This window comes from Emydura macquarii, unplaced genomic scaffold (genome assembly GCF_026122565.2).
Source record: "Emydura macquarii macquarii isolate MOO-44397 ecotype Brisbane River unplaced genomic scaffold, CSIRO-AGI_Emac_v2 contig_383, whole genome shotgun sequence".
In the NCBI taxonomy this organism is placed as follows: domain Eukaryota; kingdom Metazoa; phylum Chordata; order Testudines; family Chelidae; genus Emydura; species Emydura macquarii.
Window position 1 is genome coordinate 8,904,184 of NW_027130520.1, and position 19,560 is coordinate 8,923,743.

The 19,560-nt window shown below is 37.9% G+C and overlaps 1 protein-coding gene across 16 annotated transcripts in view; it reads left to right on the forward strand.

Annotated features, from left to right (window-relative positions):
* Nucleotides 1-19,560, forward strand: part of RIMS2 (regulating synaptic membrane exocytosis 2) — a 738,692-nt gene that overhangs the window by 345,403 nt on the left and 373,729 nt on the right. For all 16 annotated transcript variants that reach the window (XM_067537355.1, XM_067537367.1, XM_067537370.1 and 13 more), the window contains one exon: nt 16,247-17,172. In XM_067537355.1, coding sequence (XP_067393456.1) covers nt 16,247-17,172 — 926 coding nt within the window. The remainder of the gene's footprint in view (nt 1-16,246; nt 17,173-19,560) is intronic.

A 19,560-nucleotide genomic window follows, 5' to 3' on the forward strand; every position in this document is an offset into this window, starting at 1 on the left:
TTAGTGCACCGGTCTCTCCTGCAGTGGCCTCACTAGTTGATTTTCTGTACTCTACTGACCATCATCTGCAATTGAGTATTCTGGGATCCTCCACCTGTACAAACTATGCCTCTTAAATCTCATTGTGTGCATGGTCTCCATTTCTGTATGATCCCTGTGTTTCAGTACTAGTTTCCCATGCTGCTTTTGGATCTTAACTCAGGAGAAGCCTTCATATGCCTGGCTTGGTGAAGAGATTCAATCCTATACACACTGCTTCATAACTGAGTGTCTTAGAAGCTGCCTCCCCTCCAGGGTATCATAGTCACTGTGAAAGAGTCCCAGGAGAGGATAAAGAATTTCAGGTTTGTTTTACTGCAAAGCTGCTGTGATGAAGGGAGGAAACCTTTCTCCTTTTCTGAAAATTTAAAGTTGATTCATGGCACACAGGAGCTGGATTTAATTGTGGACAGCATTACAGCATCGTACATTATGTTGTTGAGAGACCGAGAGGGAGGAAGATGTCACAGCTCAGTACTAGGAGCAAAACTGAGGAAGTAGTTGAGATTATGCCATGATCAGAAGACACCTTCTCAGGCAGATAGCGCACAAAGGGAATGTTAGCAGGTTCAGAAAGAGGAGGACTAAGGAGATGAGCTATCCCTCTACCTAAGGTATGTTGCTTTTTATTGTTTTTACTGATTTGGGTTTTTTCTGCATATATTGGGGCTGGGAAATGGCTTTTTGTTTGTTTGGTTGGTTTTTATTTTTTGCTCTGTATTTTCACCACTTTTGTTGTTTTGTTAAATGGACAGGTGCATCCTTACAAGAAGATGGAGACTCCATCCACCTCCTCTACTGATTTCATCACTGTAGCATACGTGGCAGCATTTCCCCCCATACATTCACAGCTTGCTTTGTAAGAAGTTTGATTGGATGAGTCATGCTACGTGACCAGCCTCAAAATGGTGGCAAAAAGGGTAAATGTAAGTGTTTTGTAAAAGTCAGAAAAACACAGAAGTATACAAAATGGCAAAGCAAGATATATAGTTATTTCAGTAAACTTGGTTTGTAGGTTATGATGTTTGAGCCAATCCATAGGCTGCTGTCAGCAACCAGACCAGGACACCTGTCCAGTGGGATCACCTTTCTTTCTGCTTTCTGTTAATCTCATGAAATGGATGTGTAATTATTATTAGCTAGCCACCTATTTAGCAACAAGTAGACGAAACAAGGACGGGTGGAAACTCTCAATCTATCCAAACTCTCTTCTGGCAGCCTGCAAGCCTAGGACAGTAATGAAGTGGACTAATGTGCCCTCGGTCTTTGGAGATAATCTCTGGTTAAATTAGAGATGCACTTTGGTGATCAAACTACTTTCCCCATTTCCCCTTTGAAATTCACTTGTGACTCTTCTTTTCTTGATGCTGTCTCATGTTACCATTTGTAAAAGCAACTATAGAGCAGATTTATTGGACTTTCCCCCACTCAGTCTATGCAGGTAATTTCTTCCCTACTTATCTGAGAGAAGTTGTTTTAGCCAGCAGTAAGTAAACAACATCTCCAAATGCTAACGCTTTACATCTGCACCAATCTCCAAACCCCACCAGGGAAATTAATGACAATTAAATAGTAAGAGAATGTAGGTGGTGATGCCCTTGCAATCTTGAATCTTCCATCACATCACCTTCCTAAAAGTATTTGGAATTCAGAAGTGAACACAAAATAAGTTTGACTGTATTAGTTGGTATTCCAGGGATGGGCATTGCTTTCGTACCTCTTGCTAATCCTGTTCTTCTTCCTCAGTTCACAGCTCATTGCTGCACCAATGCCAAAGTCAAGAAATACCAGCATATCTCAGACCAGGAGATTAAATGGGCGCTGAAGAGCTCAAGTGGCAGAATGCTTGACCAATATCCAGGTCAAGAAGAGGAGAACAAGAGGCGAAATCATGGTTGGGTTTAAGAAGAATACAAAAGGGGATAGTGACAACCTTTCCAGTGGGGAGGAGGGCAAGATACAGAAGGCTTTGTTTGAACACCAGGAGAAATTCAGGTGTGAGGAGAGCAATGGATGCCAGGATGGAGCAAATCTGTAATCAGAGGGAAATGAGGTTCTTGGAGCAGAAGTTTTACAGTGAGCTTTTCAGGCAGTGTACACAGACATCAATACAAACTATAGTATCCCACCCTGTCCCTGCACTGTCCATTCACATATACAGCATGTACCTGCTTCTGAATTTAGTACCATCATGCAGGCAAGTACCAGTGCATACTACACCCTCTGGTTTTCACCTGTTTCCTCCCAAGGGTCAGAGTCATGGAACTCCACCCCAGACTTAGAGGGAATAGATGTAAGTAACCCATACAGTATTTCCTTCCTATAGTCCCAATAGGCAGACCATCTTTTGTTTTTTGTGTGATTTTCTTGCATTGTTTTGTTCAGGTCACTCCAGTCATTATTATTTATTGCTGATATTTTGTATACTTTGCATTAAATAAAGTGGTTCTCAGCCTTTATCTGTTCATCAAGATGTCATTAAGCAGATTTTATTAACCTCCCAAGCATCTCCTCATTAAATTATATTCAGCACCTGACTGCTTTACTCTTTATTACTCTAATCTTCCTTCTCCAAAATGTTACATAATCAAATTATTACTGAATATCCGTGGTTAATCCTACCACCTGCAAATAAAACAATCCTGAATAACAATAACAAATAAATACATTACAGTCTGGTTCATTTATACGTGCCCCTCTTTGTCCATTCACATTCCCTTGCATTTACACAATAACAACACAGTGTTTGTGAATAATTCCATACACATGGTGCAAACAGCATTTTTAGTTTGGACTCTTCTGCCTGTCTCTCTGGCTGTGCATAATTTGTATGGAGTTCTGTGGCTTCCACAATCTTTTAAACACCTTACCCTTGCTTTCATGAATGTTGGGTAGCCTATAACAAGGAGATATTATGATAACCTAATGTGGATTGTATTGTTGTATGTCAGCAGGTGCTGCCACGTTTCTACAATTGTCTTGCTACTTCCTTTTCTCTTGCGAGTGGGGCTCACATCCCTGGTAGTCTGGCCTTCAGCTCCCTATATAAAGGTCTTCTTCCTCATCTAGTACTTCTGCAGCCACTACTACTTTTTCCAGGTATTGAGAACAATAAAGGCCCACCAATGAAGTTTTGACCCAAAAGTGGCATTACACCAAGCAAATGTCCTTTTCAGATAATTCATGGAGATAATAGAGTGGGCAACAGAACTCCTTACTGGAGTTGCAGCACATATTCCATTTACTGTTGGTCTTTGTATCTGGCTTTCCAGATGCATACCTGGAACAGCTTCTACAGCTCATGATCCTGGGGCTTTGATATTAGACAAAGAATTTTCAGGAGCTGCAGCAAAAAATTGGGTCTCTGAGCAATGAGCAAACTGATTGTTTAGGTTGGTTGCTCTTTGGGGAATGTGTTACAAAAATGTGTGTATATCCTAGTGATTTATGGAAGTTTGACCTCTTTTCTCACATTTCTCTAGAATTGTTTTCAAAATTCCCATAAGTCACTGCTACAAGGAGGTGTACTTGGAGCTGGAAGATAAGTGCACAGAGAGCAGTACAACTTTGATGCTTGATAAGGGTGCTGTGTGTGGCCATGGGGCAGTACTTCATCCAAAAGAGGATGGTTAGTCTGAAGGCACTGTACTGCTGTTACTTATGCTGCTGCAGTCTGACTAATTCACTTACTAATGGTACCATACTCTAGCACAGACGCTCCCTGACAAGGCAGAAGGGTACAATTGTACCAGAAAAAGCAACCAGCAAGAAAATTATAAAATAAAGCGGAGGACCTTTCAACTACTTCAATTTATCAGTCTAAATGAGTGAGAAAGAAGGCAACATATATGGATAACTTTTCTCTCCAGCAAAGAGTCTGTATCTTCCTCTTGCATTTCCTAATATAGAAGACTTCTTACAAAGAAAGAGTTAATGGCTGTCTTTGCTGGCAAACAGATCTGTTTCCTGTTCTCCCCATATCTCTGCTAATTTCTGGAAAATATCTAGATTCAGACCTGTGGTTTTGCACATAGAACCAGTATTTGTTAACATAGCTTCTGCCACCACATTCTTTGTGCCTGGGACTGCTGGCAAATACAGATTCTTGTTCGCTATTCTTTGGATATTTGGATTGATAAATTTCTCATCCATGCAGACCTGGCTTTTCTTTTCTTGTTCAGATAAGGTCTGTATACTCTTAGATTCTTTCAGAAGTCGTATATGAATCATCTGTAGAATTCTGAAAGCTTGCTAAAGGCTTCCAAATTATTAATGCCAATTAGTTTATTTATACTCCATTTCTCTCCACTGCAGACCAATAACCTTACCTGAATTGTCCATTTAGAGATGCTCTCCAAAACATCCTTGGAAAGCTGTCTCCAAAACAATGGGTAGTGAAAGTGGCAGAAAAGAATGACGCTGAAGAAGTATCTTTAGTGATCTCCAGCACAGTAGATATTCTCTGATTCTTTCCTGTTAGACTAACCTTATGATCCCAATTTTTCTGTTATTTCTCTCCTGGAGCAGACATGCTTGCAGCCCAAGTAATAAAAGTTGTCATCTAAAATATAGGTAGTGATGATAGATAAAATCTTGGGAGTGGGGCTAACTTTCATTAAGTATCTATTTTTGTGGTCGTGATTTTTGTACACAGATATAGTTTTTCCTCTCTTTCCTGAGGGAATTTCTGTGGGTATGTAAACCAAATTGATAGTTAATCTCCAAAATTCCAACTCTCTAAGCAGCATTGATTTTTCTTGATTTAGCACAAGCCCTAAAGCTGTAAGGAAGTAGCCGACTACTTTGTAATGGAAAGATAAGAGTTCTTGAGACTATGCTATTAATAGCATATCATCTAAATAAACCAGTAATCTAATTCCATTGCTTGGGGAGACATCACCCTCATGATTAAGGTAAACAACCTTGGTGCCACTGATAGGCCAAATATAATTAATTTAATGTGATACTTCTTCCCCTCCCAGCAAAATCTCAGCTACATCTTGTACCTGTCATGCTCTGGTTCACTTGCTGTGCATTTTAAAAAAAAAATCTATATAGCACATAAAGTGTTCTTTCCAGGCTTCAACCTTCAAATCTTTCAAACTATCCATTCTAAATGTTTGATTCTTTAAAATGTATTTAAACGATTAAAATTCAACATGGCTCTACACTCCCCTGAGGCTTTCTTTACTGTAAAGTAGATGCTTCAACAGACACCAGCTCCCCACTTTCTGCTTCATCTGTCAACTCAAACATACCAGACTTCACATGGACGTTTATCTCCTCTCCCAAAGTTGACCTGGCCTCCTTGTCTAATGAAACATCCAGAGGCTCTCGGACGTGAAAAATGCTTCCATGAAATATTTTAATAGCTGTCATCAGCATCTTCACAAAGCATTTTAACACGTCTTTGGAATTTATCGTTTTCTGTTAACTTATGGCTCACTTTCTACTGGGAGACTGAATCATGGCCAGTAGTTCTACTCATTCCACGGCCTTTTCATTTGACAATTTGTATGTAAGAGCCCCAGCTGTTACACCACTCAACAATTTGTGACCCATGTTTTTCCACTTGCTGGCATGTGGTCTTCTGGATGGTTTTGGTTTCTTTGATTAGTTCTCAGAACATTTCTGTAGGTTAAATAAATATTCAAGTGTCCCATTTTTTATCCCACAACAGTTCCTACATACCAGCAACTGAATGGGCTGCCTGGCATCCTTAAGACAGGCACAAATCACTCAGTGGTGATGCCTCAAATTCCCTCTGTATTTTTCTAATTCTAATGTTGTGTTTTGTATGAATCTCAAATTCAAACAGCTGGGAATCTGGATTGAAAATTGACCAATCTACTTCCCCTTCCTCTAACTGTAAATCTTCCAGTATCCACAGTTCAATATGTCTCCTAATTTCCTTCTTCAGTACTCCTGTCAATTTACTTAATATCAGATGTAAATCTTGCACCATAACAAATTATAATAATACAAACTACTTTTCATTTCCATAGTGCCTTTCATCCAAGGCTCTTAAAGCCTTTACAAATATTAATGAATTATGCTTAAGAACAACTCTGAGAGAGGTATATCAAGCATTATCTCCACTTTACAGATGTAGAAATTGAGACACAGAGGACTTTCAGTGATTTGCCTTAGTTCATAGAAGAAATGACTGAGAACAAAGAATAGCTCCCAGATATTCTGATACCCGTTCCTGGGCATTAGCCACAAGCTCATCCTGCATATCCTGACTTTGGATGATCCTGAAAAATCCAGTTTATCAGATAATATATGTTTGTGACAGGGTTGTGAAGATGGAATTAATTTTTATGTATTGTGGTTGATATTTGTAATTATTTAAATATACAAATAAGTTTACAAAATGTGTATTCTGTACTCCCACTATGTGAGAAAATCTAGATTACTTTTTTTTTCTTTAAGGCTGAGTGAGAAACATTGAATCTTTCTTTTTTCAGCAGAACACCAAAACATCAAATCATATATTCTCTTTCACTCATGGTCTTATACATGCAATACTTCAGCTCCCTAGAGCATGGTCTCAGACCATTATATGCTCTGAGTAGGGTCATTGTGGCTTTACTCATTTCTTCCTTTTTAACTGTTGTCTTTTCGTATTATAAATACATACCCATGTCAGCTTTTCTTAGTTGTGTTCACATCATACTGTCAGATGTAGCTGCACCTTTTGGTTATGTGTGTTATCTTGTGAAAAGTCTGGGTTTAGAGTACTGTGAAGCAAAGTTGATCAGTTCTCGCACTTACGGTTCGGGTGAGAGGAGACTCATACCTTGTAAGAGGTATCTTAGTTTATTATAAATCATTTGATTTATGATTGCAGAGGTAGGTCACTGCATTTTTGTTTTGACTTATGAATTTTTTAATTAAGAAAACTGCCTAGCAACAATGGATTATTTCTTTAAAAGGATAGTTATCCTCTTCACCAATCATTAAGGCTTTCTGTGCAACATTCTTACCAAAATATAAATAATTCAAAATGTTGAGAAAAATCTACATGGTAAATGGCTCTGTGGCAAGCTAACTAAGAACTTTTTACCTTTGAGACTGAAAATTGGCTGCAATATATATGTTGATATACTCCCCTTTGTATCTAAGAACTGAATTAAGCCATGAGAATGTCGTCTCTTCATGCTCCTTGTCCTCACAACTCTCCCATCCAAGATGGGCAGAGTCTAAGTTGTTTCTGAATCTGAGTTTTCCCGTGAGATACCACACTGGCATGGCTAGTATGTTTTCTAAATCAGATTTAAACTGAGAGATGGTGCTTTCAGTCCACAAGGTCCGTTGAAGACTGAATCTCTTTTTAGTAGACAGAGGCAAGCTTAGTTATGAAATAAGAAGAAGAAATTGGTATTGATCAGGGTACTTGTTCTGAATGTACTGCAGAACTCCTTATTTTAATGCAAATGAGGGTAGCCATGTGTTTGCTTTATATTACTGTCACATTCCCATCTGCTTCTGAAGGTGTGTTCTAATACTTGCGTGTTGCTAGAAATAAATACTATATGAATATTTGTACTGATTTTTTCAAATTAGCGAAGATAGCAAAAAATAATATAAAGTGAATATTTTCAGTTCTACAATACGTTCAGCACATGAAACTGCAGTAGGTCCAGTAGCTGGTTTTCAAAAAGTATGTCAAAATTGTCCAACAAATATTTTAAATTAATAAATATTACATAGTTTTTTCTGAGAAATATCATAACACAATAAGAGAGGTTGAACAGATGTACCATTAAAATACAAGTACTAGAATTAAGCACTTGAAAGAATACTTTTTTAAAAATGTCTGCGGCTGGAGTGTACATTTTGCAGACAGTACTACTGTAGCAAGGCACTAATCAGCTAAGTACCATAATCCTCCTTATAGGGTAAATTCTTACTTGACCTCCAGCTATATACAGCACATGGTAACAGCATTAAACTATAACTCTCCTCTCATGCTCTCAACAGCTTCCTCATTGGGTCAACTCTCTGGCTTGAATTATTAGTATTAGTTTTGTTTTGTACCTTTTTCTAGATGCCTTATATCTTGTAACTGTATTTTGGGGGAGGGGAAGGATTGTAAAGAAATATTCGGCAAGTTGCATCTACTAGTTAAGAAACTGTTCATATGATTACACTGAAGCTAGAAGGATTAAATGAAAGTGCTAGCCAGCACAGAAATTGATGTATTCTCAGGATCATGATGCTTCCTGCTTCCCAGATGTGCAGTGGCTGATCAAAAGGTAATGCCAGAAAGAAAGGTGCTGAATGTGCTTTGTGAAAACAATGTATTATGCTCAGTATTTGTTTTCCTTTTGGGGGGAATTAGGAAAATATTTATTTTAAACAAAAAATGTATTTCAGGGACTGGAAGATAATTTACTGAGCATTAGGCTACAGGCGTATAGCTGTTGTGTCTTTAGCAGTTGCTAATTTTTTTAATTCAGTATTTTAACTTGAATGACATCTGAAATTTATAGAATTTCCTTGCAATACTGCATTTGTTTTAATTGCAGTTTTTGCAAAATTTTGGAATTCTACTAACAATGTTAGTGTTTTTCATATGTAGAATGCCATTTCTTAATAGTTTAGTACATAGTTTGTGGACATCCATCCTTTTCATCATGCAATCTCCTTTAAATTGAGCTCTCCGTTATTGTTTAGTTCACTCTCGATTTTTTATTTTACTACTGTATTACAGTTGGTTGAGGGTCCCATTCTTCTCCCACTGATTGCAATGGGAGCAGGATTGAACCTAATAATTTCAGTATGCATTGTGACTAATTAATTCAGTAAAAGGAATTTAGCATTTTAGTATAATATTTATATTCAACATATTAAATACATTGTTTTCTGGAAAAAGTAGGTCAACTACAGTTCACATATCTATAAAACATAGAAAATTTAGAAATCAATAATTTTGAAAATGTTTTAAAATAACTAAAAAACAAAGATAAGTAAAATATTTCAGAATTTATTTTATGAGGGGTAAGTGTTCATCTGTATAGCTGTCTAAAAGATTATGAGATTGAAGTTACCAAACTATTAATTTATATCTGTTAATATTTTCATAGTTGTTTGCTATATTCATTCTCAAGAACATGTGTGTTGTTTCCAGTTACTTTCTAAATCATAGTAAATTAGTGAACTTTCAAATAAAGTTAAGTATATACTTTGAGGCTACAGTTTAAAATTGTCACATGATCTTCAAAGAGGGCATTTTATAAACTTCATGTTTCATAATTATAAAAGTAATAGTGCTCATTTGTTGAGGCTAATTCTGTTTATAATTTTCTAAGTTAAATAGTTGAACATTAATAATATTTGTTGTAAAAATCAGTCATAATGAAAAGACTAGAGCATCTTTTATCATCGGTATCATTTTCCCACACGATGCAATAAAGAAAATATATTATTTACTTGAAAATTGTGATTTTTTTGAACAAAGGAATCAGATTTGCAGACTAACGAGCAAGTGTCTAAAATCATTTTGGTTCTTTAACTTAAAAGACAGAGAATATTTTTTTATTTTAGTTACAGGGATCAGCTTCTCTTTCTCAGTTTTAGCCACTTCTCCTACACAAATTAATTATCCTCTACAGAATTTGTGGTGCTAAACTTGTACTGAATGCTGCATATTTTATAGGATGTATATGATTTCACAATGAAAGACCTGTTTTTTTAATACCGCTGCAATCACATCCTGGTCAAAACGTAGTTATTATCAGTGATAAATGTCATTATGTTAATGTTTTTTCTTACCACAAACTTCCTTTCACTTTGTTGATACCAGATTGAGCCCATAGTCAGTGTTTTTCTATATTCCAGTTCAAGCTACACAGATCAACAATTGCAATGTGATTTTTCAGGCTTCAGTAAATTTTATAACCTTAATTGCAGGCTTTAACTCATTATCATTTGGAAATTCTTAGATAGAAAGCATTCCAGAGGTGCAAAGTATGGTTATAAAATGTAATGTGTAAGGAGATTGTTGAATTGAGAAATGGAGTGATATTTCAGATACAATTTATGTAGTGATTTGCTTACATGATTCAGTGCTGGACCAATCACGGCACCATCTGTTCAAAAGAATTTTAGTTAAAGTAGCCAATAAAATGAATATATTGTCTGTGTATCACACTGTAGGCTGCTGTATTGACTCAGCACAAAAAACACAGGGTCAGCTGTCTGTGTCCCATTTCTCAGGCTCTCAGTGGAGTGAGAAACCAAATGAAAAGGCACAGATACCAGCAAAGATAGCATGTGATATAGCATTGTATAATATGTGAGAATTGTGAAAAGGGAGGTCTGAGGAGAAAGTGAAAGTAGTTTAAAGCATTTTTATAGAAAGAGGTTAATATTCTCAATGAGCTTTAGCAATATCTGTTTTTCAAAATGTGTGCAAAATGGTTGCTTATGTAGAATATGATTCAGCAATACTGCGGCAGGAATGTTATGTACACAGAATGAGAAAATGACTGAAATTAATACAGATACAGCATTCATAACACTTACAAAACAGCTAAAATGTGGCTGGATTCATTACTGTGGAAAAGGAAATATAAGGAAATATTTCAATAAAATAATCTTATTGTAGAAGCAGAAAAAAGACCTTGGGTCTTTCGGCCTGATCTCTTGCACTTTGCAGGATTCTCTCTCTTTAGGTCCAAAACCCTTGGTGTTTTGAGCATTTAGTTTCCACTCCTTTCTTTGGCACTTAAAGTTCTATACTCTACATAGGGAAGTAATTAGAACAAGAGGTAACCCCAGAATTTTTTCACATGGTACAGACCATCAATTCCTGTGAAGTCATCCCTACTGCAGCCACTGGCCTCAGGGCCTCGCTTGCCAAGTCCATGCCATGCTCAGCCCCTGCCTTCCAGCCCAGGCTGTCCATCCTTGAGAGATGACACTGGCAGCTGGAAGTGGAGTGAGTCTGGTCAGGTTGCCCTGGGGAGAGCCTTGGTGCAAGAGCTGTCCCCACAGCAGCAGCGAGGAGAAGCAGCAATGGCTAACCCACTGCCCACTCAGATTTGGCCCTAACAGCCCTCCATCATGATGGGGGAGGGGAGGGACGGGGGGGGGGGCACTGTGGGGCCAAAACTGAGTGACTGGCATTGCAAACTGGTGCACAGGGGTTGCAGTACTGCTCAGGTTTGGCCCCACGGTCCCTCCATCTTGATGCAAGGCCAAACATGAGCAGTGCTGACATTTCTGTGCATCACACTGCAACACCACACACTCCGTTTTGAGTCTGCCACTCTCCATGGCGACAGAGGGCCAGCGGGGCTAAACATGAGTGGCCAGTAGGATGGCCTGCTCTGCTCTGCTTCTCTTTCCCGATACGAATGTACTATGTGTACAGCTGCAGATGCCACTATTAGCACTTCATCACTTTGGCCCAAATGTCTTATGTATCTTGTTAGGATCCAAACATGCAAGGTCCTGAATGTGTCCAGCTCAATCCAAGCACTTTTTTTGCACATCACTAAGGGATAGTTTCTCATTTGCTTCCCTAAATCTTACAGGGGATTAGGCACCTATGGATTTTTAAAAATCCCACTAGGTGCCTAACTTCATCTTTAGGCACCTAAATATCTTTCAAATATAGCCGTTAAAGCCTATGTACATTGGAACCATTCTTAGGCAATCACTCAAAGGAGCAAAAATATTGGTAACCAAACAAAAGTGATCATCTATTAAAGGAGGAGCAAAATTTTCTCCATATATTTGGGGATTTTCTGGGGTGGTTTCTTACAAGTGGTTGCATAATAAGCCTGTCTTGTACAGCTTTCCTTGTAGATTTCCAGGTGAAAGTGGAGGGAACCAGATGCATGTATTGCTTCTTAAGTGTCAAGCTTCTCACTCTGAGGATTACAGTATTGCCAACTTGTGTGATTTTTATCATGATTCTATTGATTTTGGGGTGTTTGTTTTTACCTGTCTCATGAAAAGATGATGAAAGCCGCCAGCTCACAAATTTTCCCTTAATTCAAAATGGCCACCATCTCCTATGATTGTCCATGGGGCTGAAGCCTGCAAGGTGGCCACCATTTCCATGGCCAAGAGCGACCATCGGAATTAGCAAAAGTATAGTATTGTTACCCTTACTTCTGCGCTGCTGCTGGTGGTGGTGCTGCCTTCAGAGTTGGGCTGATGCTGGCTGGGTTCCCAGTTCTTAAGGCAGAGCAGAGTTGGTGGCTGCTGGCTGGGAGCTCAGCTCTGAGGGGAATAAGAAAATGTGGTTTCTGGTTGCAGATGACAGGTGGTAGCTCTTCACAGTTAAATTATAGGGGGAAAAGCTCCATGGCCTCTGCAAGTAGTCGTTTGTGACAAGTGGTTTCTCTTCAGAGTGGTCGCTAAGGAAGGTTTTACTCTGTCTGCATGTGGAAGTGAGGCTGCCCTTAATAAAGTTGGCTGCCACCTCCTATTTTCAGTGAGATTGAACCAATGCCCCTAAGCAAAACAGTGCCACTCTATGGTTCAGGAGGCTGAACAGGACACAGGGACTGAGGAATAGGGTTGCCAAACCTCCAGGATTGTCCTGAAGTCTCCAGATTAACTAAAGATTAATCTTTAATTAAAGAGTATGTCATGTGGTGAAACCTCCAGGAATACATCTAGCCAAAAATAGCAACCCTAGAAGCAGCAGGGAGTGGGACACTGTGAAAGGATGATGAGGATCTTGAGGACTAGCAGGGCACTGCGGGGGAGCAGGAGGAAGATTTAGGAGTTGCAGGGGAATGGAGTGCAGAGGGATGTCGGGGGAGGAGGGAAGCTGAGGGAGGTGCAGGGATGGGGGTGGAAGATGGAGGGCATTGAATGACAGCTCCCCCAGCCTGATGGGAGTAGTGGGTAAGGGGAGTTATGGGATTTTATTGCCTGAAGAAACTTTCACAATCCCACAGTTTGCAGGGCTGAGCACAAGGGCAGAACTCTGCCTGAGAGCCTCCTGACTAAGGACACAGACCTGCTCTCCCACTGTGCCCTGCCTTCATGTATGGCTCTATAGCACAGAGAGGCAGTGGGTGGCCAGGGAAGTGGTATTGCTGGGTCCCGGGCAGAGAGGTCCTTGGACAGCAGGAAGCAAATAAGTGTTGCTTCAGGGTCAAAACAGTAACAGGAAATGCTATCTCAGGGGGGAGAAGAGGGTAAGTGAAGTCACCATGTAGACAGCCAAGGAGAGGTACATTTTTGTGTGCATGAAAGGTTGATTTTTCAACCTGAAATTATCACACATGTTGGTAGAGGCTAGATGGGAGTTAAAAAAATCAAAAGACAGACTAAACCCACAATTTAAAAAAAAAAAAGAATCTCATTGTTTTTTGGGCCCATCATAATTTTTGTGGCTCTGATTCATAATTTTTTATCTTTTGAGGTTGGCAATGCTGATGTTAATATAGTACTTAGCATGTGAAATTTTCATATCACTTCAAAATAACTCATTTGTGTAAGGAAAAATATTTTTAAAACATGTAAGTAATACTTTTAGCACACATTGCATATTAGTCAGTGCTCTTTATTTTTAAATGCCCTCTTCTTGTTGCATGCTCATTTATGGCAGTGTTGAAATAGCTTTTTCCCTTTATCGAAACAATGGCACCTGCAATTGAAAAGTGAGCCTTGTTTTTCTAATGCTGGGAACACGAAGAATCTTCCTTAAGAAATTCCTTTTAATTTTTCATAGATATTAATGTCAGGCCTAAAACATTGAAATATTTATATCTCTGAAAATCTAGAAAAACTAATTTTTTTCACAACAACAAACTTTTAAACAAAAACCCTAACAAAGTAAATCCATCATCTTTCTAATTCTGTTACATTATGTATGATGGAAACATTTTCAAACTGATTTAAAAAAAATTTTTTTTTTCAGTAATTGGATTTGTAGGAAATTAAAATAATGACTTTTAGTAAATAATAATTACACTATGCAACTAGACAACTAATTATTATATCTTTAAATAGATGAGTATGGTGCAGGCTAAACTAAGTATTTCTTTTTATGTTTAGCTATGCAATAACATCTCAGCTGTGTGAAAACTTAGGCATGTGCAGATAAATTTCGTGCTTAAATTATTTTTTTTACGTAGGGAGTACAAGCATAATTTCTTCAACACTTACTCTAGTGTATATAGCATAAATAAAGATGATTATAGATGTACTGAGCTGCATTGTAGTGGTCTGAGCAAAGACCTGGGAGCCAGAGAATGCTGAGAAATAATTCTGAGTGTGAATTGCAAAGAATTTTTGAGTGTAGGCACTTTTTAAAATTTAATGAAAACTTACCTCAGCCTATTTTGTTTCCCCACAAAACTCTTGAATTGATTCAAAATCAAAATACATCTGTGGATTTTCCTTTCAGTGAAAAGTCCAAGTGAATGAGAGTCTCATCAGGCTTAGGCTCCACCCCCTGAATTCATTGCCATGAGAAAAGGGGCAAATTATTCCTTCTCTGTATTGCTTTAAGTACTTATCCTCCAACTTTTCCAGCATGTTGTGTAGAAGGGAGTTGAGTAAATTGACTGATTGAACAGAAGGAGCTCAGATTACAGTTGATCTATTTGCATTTCTATGGTACTAGTATGTCACTACCACACTGTAAACAAGGTTTCCCCTGATATGAAGGTAAGGATGAGATGCACAGCTAAATTTCATAGATCTGTAAAAGAAAAAGGAAAGCTTTAAAAACATGTTAGTGTGACTTGATAGCAAACATATGTGAAGGTTGTTAGGATTCTTTTTTCTTTTCAGTTCATTTTTAATCTCTTTCAGCTTTCACATCTGTAAAATTGGGATAATATTTATGGAAGGTGCCTCATGTACATGTTTCAAAATAATAGTTGTAAAGTGCTTGAAGTTGAAAAATACTATCTAAATATTAAGTATTATTTGTATTAATTAAAAGGAGCAGAAGTCAAGCTTTCTGTGCTCACTTTAAAGTCAAATAGTAACCTTTTCAAAAATTGTGTTAATTTTCAGAACAATTACCTCAAATATTGCCTTTTTGAGATGATAGCTGGATGTTGCACATCAGAATTGTTGGCACATCCTCAAGGTCCTGTTAGTTTTCAATGTGCCAATGCACTTGGGTGAACGCAACCGTAATTATTTCCCTTGGTGCACCTAATTCCATCAGTGCACCTCGGTGGGGGAGCAAAATGAAGTGTTTTTATAAGACACTTTAAAAGTAGTTAATGGCATAGAATGGATTAGACAGAGGCTCATGATGATCAGTGGGAATTAACTTGTGATCTAAAAATAACAACAGAGATATAAAGTGGTATTGTAGCCGTGTTGGTCCCAGGATATTAGAGAGATGAGGTGAGATTCCATTCAAGAGGTGAAGTGGTAGGTTCAGTATAGATTCACTGTGAAGATCAGGAAGGGGTCAAAGCTGAGGAATGGAAGGAGGGAAAACAGCAGAATAAAGACAATGGACTTCAAGAAGACAGAGTTTAACAAACTCAGAGACTTGGTAGCAAAGATACCACAGGAAGCAAGTCTAAGGGGAAAAAGTTCAGGAGAGTTGGCAGTTTTTAAAAAAGACATTATTAAGGGAACAAGAGCAAACTATACCTATGCGTAAGAAAGATTGGAAGTATGGTAAGAGGTCACTGGATGTTTTTAAGAACAGGTTAGACAAACACCTATTAAGGATGGTCTAGATAATTCTTAGTCCTGCCTCAGTAATAGACAAGACTAGATGACCTATCGAGGTTCCTTCCAATCCTACATTTTTATGATTCAATAATAATATTATAAAATCAATTTATACTTGTATTGGCTTGAAATTTATACCATGACTTATATGACATATAGAAGCTTGTAAGATGGTTGTCATGCTATAGAAGTGGTGAAAGGACTTACAGTCTATATTTCAATGTTTAATTATTATGATATTAACATTTTTTTTCCAAATGTTTTTGGCATCAGTGAATTATGAATGTTTAAATGTACAACATGGCATATTCTCTTTAAGTTTCTGCAAAATAAATAAATAAATAAACAAATATATACATAAATAAAGTGAAAGCACACTTACAATCAGAAAAGAAGCTAGTGGAATGATTGTGTTTTAATCTGCTGACCAAAGTGCCTTCTTAGTCCATTTTATGTAACAGATGCATTTGTGTTATTGGCAGTATCAACAGAATTCTCATACCTCTTGTTTGTCTTGATTACTTAGGAAAAGAAGCCCATCAGTATCGAGAGATCAGAACAGAAGATACGACCAAAGGGACGAGAGAGACGAATATTCACAGTATGCTACATCAGACAGTGCAATGCCAAGGTCACCATCAGATTATACAGATAGGCGATCACAACGTGGGTCTCAGCTGTATGAAGAACCTGAACTTGGTGACTACAGAGATTCTAACAGAAGAAGTCACAGACATTCCAAAGAGTATTCTGTAGAGGAAGATGATGTGCAGAACAGAGAGGAATATGAGAGGCAAAGGCGAGAAGAGGAGTACCAGGCACGATACCGAAGTGATCCCAATTTGGCTCGTTATCCGGTCAAGCCACAACCATATGAAGAACAAATGCGTTTCTATTCTGAAATGTCCCGAGCACGTCATGAACGAAGACACAGTGATGTCTCATTGGCAAACACTGAATTGGAAGAGTCCCGGATGTCTATGCTGAGGATGGAACGACCGTCAAGGCAAAGATCTATATCTGAGCGCAGAGCTGCCATGGAAAACCAACGTTCATATTCTGTGGAAAGAACTCGAGAGGCTCAGGGACCAAGTCCCAATCGTCAGAGGACCACAAATCATAGCCCTCCAACACCTCGAAGGAGTCCAATTCCTCTGGATAGGCCAGACATGAGGCGCACTGATTCACTAAGGAAACAGCACCATTTGGATCCCAGTTCTGCTGTACGGAAAACAAAACGTGAAAAAATGGAAACCATGTTAAGGAATGATTCACTCAGCTCAGATCAGTCTGAGTCAGTCAGGCCTCCACCACCAAAGCCACATAAAACAAAAAAGGGAGGTAAAATGCGTCAGGTTTCATTGAGCAGTTCAGAAGAAGAATTGGCTTCTACTCCAGAATATACAAGCTGTGATGATGTAGAGATTGAAAGTGAAAGTGTTAGTGAAAAAGGTAAGACTTAATTTTTTTGACCATTTCAATATTTAATATGGGTAAATTTTATTCCATTGTTTTTGTATCTTATTTAATATACTTGATTAAATCATGTTATCTATAGCTGTTCCCATGTGGTTTTCAGATTCACCTGGTGGGGTTTTTTTGCTTTGTTTGTTGTTTTAAAATATGTTTATTTAATGACAAACTGTAGTAAGGGTCACATGGAGAAGAACATTCCAGTTTATAAATGCATTTAGATATGCTACTCATTTTGACAGGGAAAATTGCGCCTGTTAAAAACTTTCAATTAACTTTTTAAGTATCTGGGTTGTGTTGTCACATAAGATTTCCTTGGTCAAATGATTGGGTGAAATCACAAACCTATCAAAAGGCTACACTTTATGATGTTGGCTGAAACAGTAAAGTATTTAGGACCAAATTCTTCCTTCAGTTACGCTTGTGAAAGCCAAATGACATACATGTCACTGGGAGCAAATTCTGGCTCCAAGAATGAAATTATTCAGTTAGGTACAGTAGGGTTTACACTAAAATTCCTAGAGTGAAAGCCTGACCCCCTTTAAATCAAGAGCAACACTCCCATTGACTTCAGTGAGGTCAAGATTTCACCCATAATGTTTATAACTTAACCTAACAGATAAATGACCCAATCTAGTGTCTAGAAAGAAAATATCAATGAAATGTGTGTTTAGTGTATTTATCATAGGAAATATGATATAAAATAATACTAGAATTCTCTGTAATCAAAGTAGCCTGATTGGTGATCTTAACCTATGCAGTTCTTAGGCCTTGGCTATCAAAGAAACTGAATTATATTATTAAAAATGGCCTGGTTAATCTGACAGTTCAGGCAATCAGTGAAGCTAAATAATGCATCCATTTGGTATGTGTGTGCATTAATGCCTACAAAAAAAGCCATGAGGAAATAATCTATTTTATGAGTTGACCTTGAGTGAGTTAATATACACAATTCACATACTGTATAGTGCATACCACTTGAGTAATTCTTTTCATTTTCATGAACAGCAAGCGTTCTCATTGGATTTAAAGCAGCCTTCATCCAGAATCCTATATAAGTAACGGTCACAGAGAATTCTCCATAAAAATCCAAATAAAATCCCAGCACGTACACACATCTCTTCTATTGCAATATTTTTAAAGTAGCAAATTTTCTAAATGTCTTGGCTCCTCCAACAAAATTAGCTCCAAACAAAATATGCTGGCTTTATGCTATCTGAGGATCCCCCACACTAGGGGAATCCATAACCTTTCCATTACGACCTTTCCATGATTTAAGGTCCCTATGGTCAAGGATTATTAAACTTTATGGGAGAATTTTTAAGTGATTTGACTAAGGCCACAGAGGGAGGTGGTGTTAGAACTAGGATTAGAATGCAGTAGAACTTTGGTCTCAGATTGGTATGCTTGGTCCACTGCACAACACCATCTCTTGCATTACTGAGTTTACCTGTCTTTTGGCCACAGGCAATATTAGCAACTAAACAAAAGAGCCTGCTCAGCTGTTAGAATCTTGCAAGGACATAACTTGCTGTAGCAGCTCCTTATCTCTAGGAATTGTTCTAGAGTCCTCTCAGAATTCAGTGACCTGTGGCTGTGAGTTTTTGCAGGCCCCAAACACTTGCCCTGAGTATCTATAGTGAGAATCATGAGTAGCCTGCAAATCATAGGAAAAGTTGCACTGACAAACTTTCAGCTCTGTCAGTCAGTTTACATTTTCAGAACAGTCCTTGAATAGGAAGGGACTAGAAACTGACTTTTACATTTTTTTGAAAACAACTGAAATTAGCCTTGCCATTTTAGGTCCAAAAGCAGTTGTGACCTGCAGCTATAGGCCCCAGAAGCTGGCTCTGTGTGTATGTAAGGGCTGCAGGATCAGCACCTGAAGGAGTATTGAATGTCTTTGATTTTCAGTATTGGATTTAATCTCAGTCTATGGAGGGAGGGAATATACAAGTATAAAACATATTTTTATAGAATTTATTTATGTTAATATTCTGGCAATGAAGTAAATGTAGTGTCTGTGCATACTACTAGAGTATGTGTTAGATTTATCAATATGCTTCACTTTCTAATTAGTTGTCAGATTATATAAATAATGGTAAATTGTGTGATTAAACCAACCATTACATTTGTCTCCCTCTCCTCCCCCGAACTTTTAAACATAAAACTAACCAACCTTCATGGTATAAAAGATAAAAATTATGGAAAGAATATCAGCCTTTCCTTTTGAATTTCATGGCTTATATCAATGACTGTCTTAGCATTATTTTTCCTTTTTCATAAAAGTAATTACAAAAATAGTAAAATAAAAACATTTTAAATTGTTCATGAACCATGGTCTCTGCTGCATTGTCTGGTATCTGT